This window comes from Talpa occidentalis, unplaced genomic scaffold (assembly GCF_014898055.3).
Source record: "Talpa occidentalis isolate TD23 unplaced genomic scaffold, MPIMG_talOcc4v2.1 talOcc4.8, whole genome shotgun sequence".
Taxonomy (NCBI): domain Eukaryota; kingdom Metazoa; phylum Chordata; class Mammalia; order Eulipotyphla; family Talpidae; genus Talpa; species Talpa occidentalis.
Genome location: NW_023605194.1, coordinates 75,767,406 through 75,775,621, shown reverse-complemented (window position 1 = coordinate 75,775,621; position 8,216 = coordinate 75,767,406). Strand labels below are relative to the sequence as shown.

The 8,216-nt window shown below is 50.2% G+C and overlaps 1 protein-coding gene and 1 long non-coding RNA gene across 2 annotated transcripts in view; one reads left to right on the top strand and one right to left on the bottom strand.

Annotated features, from left to right (window-relative positions):
- The window catches only part of LOC119234446 (uncharacterized), a 32,383-nt gene extending 28,901 nt beyond the window's left edge, over positions 1 to 3,482 (top strand). The window contains exon 4 of the long non-coding RNA XR_005122617.2: positions 1,240 to 3,482. This is a non-coding gene — a long non-coding RNA (uncharacterized LOC119234446). The remainder of the gene's footprint in view (positions 1 to 1,239) is intronic.
- On the bottom strand, positions 2,046 to 7,810 carry LOC119234443 (NADH-cytochrome b5 reductase 1). Its single transcript, XM_037497383.2, has 9 exons — positions 7,762 to 7,810; positions 7,308 to 7,460; positions 7,087 to 7,159; positions 6,501 to 6,607; positions 5,737 to 5,866; positions 4,985 to 5,068; positions 3,750 to 3,835; positions 3,185 to 3,284; positions 2,046 to 2,868 (listed from the first exon to the last, which is right to left on the bottom strand). Exons 1-9 carry the CDS (start codon positions 7,774 to 7,776, stop codon positions 2,696 to 2,698), a joined length of 921 nt encoding a protein of 306 aa, XP_037353280.1. The 5' UTR covers positions 7,777 to 7,810; the 3' UTR covers positions 2,046 to 2,695.
- Positions 7,811 to 8,216: the final 406 nt, after the last annotated feature.

Sequence of the window (8,216 nt, the reverse complement as noted above, 5' to 3'; positions counted from 1 at the left end):
TCAGGGAGGGCCCCCCTGTTACAGCTCTTGATGCCACTTTGTGTCAGAGTGGTGGCACCTGGAGTGCCTGTCTAGGAGACGCTTACGGTGGTGGGGCCCGCATCAGAACCACAGAACACAGACAAGGATTGGAGGGACTGACAGTCTTCTGGTCCTCTCAGGATAGCACATTCCTAGTGCTATTGTAATGCAGAGGGGTTATTTATTATGACATATGGATGCCTCTGGCAATGGGGTTAATTCTCTTGGTTCTGGTTAAAATTTTGGGCTCTGGGCAGCCGATGATGCATTACTAAATCCCTCCAAATGACAATGACCTTATCTGAAAAATGGGGGTAAGATAGTACTGTTTCACTGATTGTCAGAATTAAGTAATAAAGCAGGCACCTAGTGAGATCCCTGGCGAATGATCAGTGCTTCAGAAATGTTAGCTCTTGTTGCATTGTCTGCTGTATAAAATGCAGAAATTTCCATCATCCACAGTATTAGTTCAAGTTTCTTCAGCATGGTGTTACAAGGCTCTCCACCTATTCTTCAATCTAACCTATTAGATTGAACCTATTCTAGATCTAACCTATTCTTTAATCTCATCTTCCTGCACTTTCCCTCTGGTATCTTGGTCCTCAATGATCTTCTCCTAGTTTTCCAAATACAGGGTCTCATTCCTCCAGGCTTTTGCATATGCTGATCCTTCTGTTGGATTGCTCTTCCCTCATTCTCTGCTGAAAATGCTGAAGAGCTAGTTCTAGGTTTGGCTTTGAACTAAGATAATCCTAAGTTCATATTCAGGTTCTGCCAACCTGAATGATCTTTGGCAAATCTTTAATTGTCCTAAGAACTGAGTACTTAGCACAGTACCTGGTACATACATGACTGTTAACTTAAAAATATGAATTCTCTTTCTGTTCTTTCTCCCCTAAATATTTCTCAACTTCCCATCTGAACCTTGTTTACTACTATAAGCTAAATCACACCGTGTTGTAATGATTTGTCACATGTCTAATCATATTTTAGACTGTGAGTTTTTTTGGGATCTAAGATCAGTCTTGGTCATGATTATATCCTCAGGGTCTAGCGCAGTGCACATGGCAGGTCCTTAATAAATGTTCATATGTTGAGTGGACAAGGCAGAAATCTGTGCAAAATAAGGAATATAAGCTTCCATGTGGGAAATTCTCTTTGCTGCGATGCTTCACTGTCTCAATCCAATAACCCCAAGCAAGGTTTTTCTTTCTGTAGGTGAAGAGTCCAAGACTGTGACTCATAGAGCACAGCCCTTCCTGTATGCATACTCGAAAACCAAGAAGTGTTTGTTGGAATACCAACAACAGAATTTACGGAAGATAACCCAGTGGAGACGTGAATTCTGAGTTGGAAAAGCTTTCAGGAGCACCTTGGAAATCAAATCGTAATTCCATGCAGAAAAACAATGTCAACTTTCCTCCAGAGGCTGATGCATTGTTCTGTCCCAATGAGACTAACAAGAAAGATCTGAGGAAGCTTCCCTAGGGAGAAGGGAGTGGACTGGGTGATGCAGGCACAGCAGAGAAGGGCAGTCAGGACAGAGGAGCTGGGGGTGCGGGAACAACTCTGTTCAGGCACCAACATGTCTGGCTGGGGCTGGCGATGTCAGGTTACTTTTTAAAGGAGAAGGCTTCTCTTCCAAACAGAAAGATGAAACTTTGCTTTGTTAGCCAGTTACCCTGAAGGATAAATATGGTGAAGGAATGGACAAGAGACAGAAGAATGGCCGAGACAAGGGAACACAGTGAGAGGTACCTGGCTCAAAAGCACCCCCTCTAATGTGTTCTTCCCCCACCCTAAGAGCTTCCAGGGAGAAGCTGAGCTTCTGGCTCTGCTGAGACAGCTGCTAAGATGATCACTGAGCTTGGCGGCAGATCACATTTCAGCACACAGTACATGATGGCTGAAAGGCTCTTTGGAAGCCCTGGCCGAAATTTTGCGCTGGGGAAACCCTCCCTCCCAAGATAGCAGGGCATGAAAAATCTTGGAAACAAGGACCCCAGACACAACAACCCCTGAGGTATGACACAGGGGCCTCAGCCCCATTTATTTGTGTAGCCAGAGGTTCCTGCCACAGCGCAGTCTTACACTTTGGGTAGGCATTGCCTCCAGCCTGGGCAGGGGCAGAGAGACAGACACACACATACATATTTCAGATTCCTTCTCTGAGGGGTTGGAGATCTGCAGAAACCATTTCTTCTTTTCCTGCAGTCTCTATAAGGCTACCTCTATGATTCTGCTCAACTTGTGCTCACACGTTCAAAATCTGCTGTGGGTTAAGCATGAATATTAAGTAGAACCCATTACATTGCTTTTCCTTGCATCACAGACTAGCGCAATGCCCTCGAGGGGCCAGTAGTCTTGGAATAAATGTTTTTTTTCCTTTTCTTTCCTTTCTCTTTCCCTTTCCTTCCCAGGCTTCCTTCTTTCTGACTCACAGAAGAGATTATTCCATAGGCCTGACCAGGACTTTTTATCAAAGGGGCCCTTCCAGTGAATGACTCGGACTTGGCCCTTTTCCATGGCCACAAGGATGTTGTCCCTGCAAGCGCCATCTAGATTTTAGCTCCAGAGTGAGACCAAAAGGCTGGAATTCTCAGGAAAGGCTTATAGCATTTGAGTACTGATTGGGGACAGTTGCGGGAAGTGGGACCGGGAGACTAGGGGATGCTCAGTAGGTAAATCGCATCTTTTGTGAGTAGCCCAGTTTGTCCAAGTTGGGATGGCAGGCCAGCTGCACCATCGGGGGAGGCCCGCAGAGCAGCAGCAGCACATCATCCCCTGGGGCTGGCAGGTGCTGGCGGATCATGTCGGCGGTGACGAAGCCTTTGCTGTAGGTCCAATCTGAAGCAGAGGGGAGAGGAAAGAACTGATGCTCCAGGCCCAAGCTGACAGGGGTTGTAGAGCCCATAGGTGGGGCAGGGGGAGGACCCCAAAGGCACCTCAGAAGCCATCCAGCTGTAGCAGCTGTATACTCAGTCTGCCCCAGCAGCACAGACATCCCTTCCCCCGCCCCAGGTAAACAGGCACCAGCCCAGAAGACCCCCATGTCTACTCACTTGGGAGTTTGGCAGTGCCAGGGAGAGCTGGTTTCACTGCAGCCAGAACTCACAGAGGGGAAAGGCCCTGGTTTAGGGACGTCCAGAAATGGGGAGGGTACCTTTTGGTGGATGATCCAGAGTAAACCAGAGCTTCATGCGATTGGGATACTGGGCCTGTAGTTCCTCCAAATCTTCCCGTAAGATTATGTCATTTTCAGTCTGAAACGAAAATGAGAAGGGGTAACAAAGTTTTTAGGAATGTTTTTGAGGCCACTCAAAAAAAATTTTCTGCTCTAACAATTTTTCAACCGGGAGTGAAAAATAATGGTGAAGTTCTAGGGAGTGAGCAAGACTTTTAGGGAGTTAGGATGAGGGGAAGGTGAGGGAAACAGCCTTTGTTTATATAGCATGAAGGAATAAAGGTAAAATATTTAACTAAAAATAGCCAAGTTTCGGTACTCAGGACTACACTCCTTAAATGTTTTATGTTCTTCTTTCCTTGGGACCAGGGAAGGAATTGAGATCGCTGCTCTGTCCTTATTGTAGGGCCCTTTCCTTTGCATAGAGACCCTTGGACACAGGCTAGAAGAAGCCATGGGTCAGTTCTGCCCATTAGTGCCACACATCAGCCCTACCTACACAACCACTTTGAAGTGCCAGGACAGAGGAAAACATGCCACCAACCTGGTTGGCAAAAAGCAGAAAGCACTGGGTGGGATCTTCAGGGTCTTTCAGGATGGCCCGGATCAACTGTAGCATTGGGGTTATTCCTGCATAAAGATACCCATAGGGAGATTGGTGGCCGCAGTCTCTCCTGCCCCAGCTCCTTAACTGATCAATCCTTTCATCATTTCCTTTAACATCTTAATTCTCAGTCTTACCCCATAGTTCTCACTACCTAGGTTTCTGGACAGATATGCCCTTCACTCCAACTCACTAAATTTCATATCTGGTAGGTGAGTTGTGGAGATGCTCAACATTCATGTAAGTTCATGTTGCTGAAGTCCTTTTTCCTCTGAAAGTCCCTCTTGGACTAGGATCCATGGTCACAAGATAACTTGAAGTACTTGTTGATTTGGTGATGGGGGTTCTGCAACACTGGACTTGCAGGGTAAATGTGTGTGCTTTGGAATCAGGCAGAGCTGGGTCCTGATCCTGCCTCTGGCCATTGCCAATAACCCTATGGAAACTACTTACCCTCTCTGAACCTCCATTTTCTCACCTGTAAAGGGGAAGGCTAAATCCGCGTATAAAGTCACTAACATGGTATTAAATATATAGAAGAGTCCACTGTTGATTTCCTTTCTTCTTGATTCGCCTATTCCTATCCTTTCTATGCCTAAAATTATTAGATCCATTTAACTTAATGTCATGGGACAGCCCACCTAATTTATTTCTCTCATTTCATCAGTTAAAAACATTTTTTGGGGGCCTCCCCGGTGGCGCAGCAGTTGAGCGCTGGGTTGCGAAGCTGCCCGCAGCCTCTGCGGTGCCGGTTTGATCCCCGGCTGCTCCCCGGCCACCAGAGGAGGGTCCCACATGGCGCGCAGACCTCTCCTGCTGCCCACTGCTCCCCTCAGCAGTGTACTTCGGTCCTTCTGCCTGCTCTGCTCCCAGCTCTGGCTCTGGTGAATTCTCTCACCCTCCCGCGCTTCTGACTGTACCCAGTGCTTGTATAAACAAACAAACAAACAAATAAATAAATAAAATACATGCCTCTTTAAAAAAAAAACCAAAAACAGTTTTGGGGGTTTCTACCTCATCCTAGTGTTTTTTTTCAGATTCCAGAAGCTCTAGGCATTGCTAGGAACCCCCTAATTGACAGCTTGGCTATGGCTGCCAAACCTTCTTAGGGCCACTTGGCAGTTTTCATGGACACAACAATGGTGGCAGAGAATGACCCCTCAAGTGACTTATACCTGTCCCGCCAGCAATCATTCCCAGCTTCTTTGCCACTCGCAGTTCTGGAGGAGACTTTTTGTTGGGCTGAATGCTAAAGTTCCCTAAAGGGCAAGTAAAGAGAGGGGTGGAAGAAGAAAGTTAAAATAGGAAACTAAGAAAACAAATGTAGAATTAAGACCACGTCCCAGGCCAGCTTAGCAGCTGCTGTGAAATCTGACCCTGTGGCTTCAGTGGAGGTTTGGGTTGAGCCAACCCTGACAATAGCACACTTGAGTGACAATGGAGCCAGGGCTGTCTGTCCTGTGTTATTAACTACCCATCTGTGTAGAGCCACACAGTGAGTCATCAGCTGCCTCTGGCAGAGGGCTGCTCCCTGGTGAGGGTGGCAGGCATGGGGCCAGGTATAAGTCTACTTTTGCAGTGGCACAGAGGAGCTCCAGAGACTTGCTAATGCACCCAGCTATGCCCATGAGAAGGGCTGAAAGCGATCTCTGCTCTCTCTTGTTCAGTCTGAAGGGCGATTCTTTGAGGGAGGGACAGAGGCATGTTTGCTTTAGCGATCGCCCCAGCTGTCGCAGCTGGAGAATTCCAGTGGATGGAGAACTGATCCTTGTGGAAATGGGGCGGAGAAATCTGCCTTTCTGTAATACCAGTGCTGTGTTGAAAGGAAAGGCAGCTCTGGCCCTTGCATGTGTGCACTCATACGCACGGCCACACTGTGTGGCACTGAAGAAGTGGGGGGCAGTCACCGGCCGAAGAGGGCCATTACCTTTCCCGGTGTAAGTGAGCAAGCCACTTGGCCCTCGGAACTCTACCACATCCCCAATCCTCAGGCTATCCAGGTACTGAGACATCTTTCCTCCCTCAGGAAATTTGGGGTGCACACCCTTCAGGTAGACCTGATAAGACAGAAAGGGAAATATTCAGAATGTTCCTGGCCTCTGAGCCCATTGTTTCTGTTGGGAGCCTGCTGCCCTGAAGGCAGCTGGGGTTTTTGGAGAAGACCTGTTTACTCTGCAGATGGAGTTACAGGACATTAGAAGTTCTGCAAACAGAACTTATTCCCAGAATTATCTCCTGTTCTCTGAGGATGTACTGGTTTGTGTGCATGTTCCCTACTAACTAGAAAAGGTTGTTTTCAGCAGTAACTTATTAATTTGTATAAGCATAAACACAATTGCATGCTATTTTCATGTTCCTTTGTTCATATCTTTAATAAAAGCTTGGGCTGGGAGAGTGAAAGGCAGAGCTGCTCTCGATGGATCTCCCCAGCCTCCCCCCACTGCAAATTCACTTAGACTGTGAGTCTTCATTAATGGCAGAGAACTTCATTGGCTGTCCTGATCATAGCATGTTGCCTGAACCCCCTAGAAGCTGGGGTCAAGGGTTACAAGTGTGTTGCCTCTTCCCAGTCCACACACCTTTTTCACCCACAGAGGATATGCATCTGCTGTCAAACAAATTCTGAAAGCTTCTACAAATCCCAGAAAGAATAGGGTTAGGAGCTCCTGGGGTTCCTTCCCACCCCCTTACCTTGATAACAAGATCCACATAGCCTTGATCTTCATCACTGGTGACAGGAGTGTATGGCCTGATGACAAGGCTGCCATCAATTCGGGCAGAGAGGTAGACATGTTGGCCTGGGGACCACGTGGAGAGCTACATCAGAGGCTGCTCATGGGTGTGCCACACACCTGCTGCCTTGAAAATACTCAGGGGGATTTGAGAGAACAAGGGCATCTTGCTTCTCACTGTGGCCCAGTGTACTACCAAGCAGGGGGGATTCATCCCTTTCAGCCCCCACTTGGATCCCTCAAAAACCCACATTGGGGAAACTCATCAATTACTGCCAGGCGAGCTGAGGGGCTGGGCGATGGGGAGAGTAGTGTTTGCTCAGGGGGAGATATGAGCAGATTCTGCAGGAAGAAGGGAAGGTTGGTGAGTGGAAAGATGTCTGGGGGCCAGAGGCACCTCACAGCCTGGAGGACCCATGGCTAGATAGTGAAGGGGACTCGGGGTGTGGAGGCAATAGTTGAAGAAGCGAATTTCAGGAGACCCCAGAAGGGGACTCACCCTCTTAGGATACCAGGGAAAGGAGCCCACTCCACATTCTCCTTACCCACAGGCAGCCCCAGAATGTGTTGGGCGGTGGGCAGGGCAAAGCGGAACCTCTTGGTGTTGTGACTCACGGTCTGGAGGATGGAGGACACAAGTGTTTCACCAGGGAGGTCTGAGGCAGCCAAGTCCGTAGGGGCCCAACCAAAATGATGCTGTGCGCTTCATACCCGGAGGGGAACGCCGGCACCCTCCTCTAGCCCACCCCCTCTCTCCGCAGTTTACCGTCTTGTCCAGCAGTCGCAGCAGGTACTTTTCATTCGGGTCCAGGAGCGTGATGGGCGACCGGCGGGACCTCTTCCGAAACAAGTAGGATCCCACCGCTAGGCCTAGCAGAGTCAGCAGCCCCACCCCCAGGGAGGCCAGCAGGATTGGGCTCTGTGGGTAAAGGAGGCAGCGTGACCACCGCGCTGGAGAAGAGCCCGGGGCTTAGGTAGCGACCGTCCCGTTACGCCCCAGGGGTAGCGATCCCGAATTCTAGCGCTGGAGCAAGCCAAGGCCAGAGGGGTAAGCTGGGCAGGGTCCCGGCCAGAACAGGCGGTACCGGGACCCCGGCATCGGGGCGGATGCAGAGCCCTGCAGGGCGGGGTCGGCGGTGAGCGCCCCTGGTCCGGAGCCCAGTGCCCAGAACCAGATGCGGCGGAGTCCCCTGGTACAAGGTCCGGCGCGAGGGTCTCACCGGCTGGAGCCCCATGACCGGACCGTGCGTCCTCCACCTCCGGGCCCACTGACAGATCCCACAATGCGCCGCGGGGTGGGCAGGAGGCGGGGCCCGGCGCGGGGCGGGGCCGGCGGGCGGAGCGGCTGCGCCCCACCCGCGCCCCCTAGACGCCGGCCCCCAGCCCCGCTGCCCCGTGCGAACCCAAGGTCACTTAGGACTGCGGGTCCAGCCCCCCTCCTCCCTAGGCTTATGGGGCCGGCCGCTTGGATCAGCTTATCCCCGAACAGGATGGGAGCGTTGGCAAACTGGGAATTACGCCGAGTGGGGGCGGCGGGGCGGGGGTGTCTGGGAATTTCTGAGCCGGCGAAGGCTAAACAGAGAGTTAGCTAGCGTTGGGTCAGAGACAGGTTCACATTAGAGCAAAAGGGGCCGAAATTAGACATAATGTAGTGTTTCAACAGGCTGAATTGCAA

What these genes read in the sequence shown, in the direction of transcription:
- LOC119234443 (XM_037497383.2), bottom strand. An exon ending in GCTCACTTACACCGGGAAAG is followed by an intron (nt 5,069 to 5,736) that starts GTAATGGCCCTC and finishes CTTGCCCTTTAG; the next exon opens with GGAACTTTAGCATTCAGCCC. An exon ending in TCTGGATCATCCACCAAAAG is followed by an intron (nt 2,869 to 3,184) that starts GTACCCTCCCCA and finishes CCTCTGCTTCAG; the next exon opens with ATTGGACCTACAGCAAAGGC.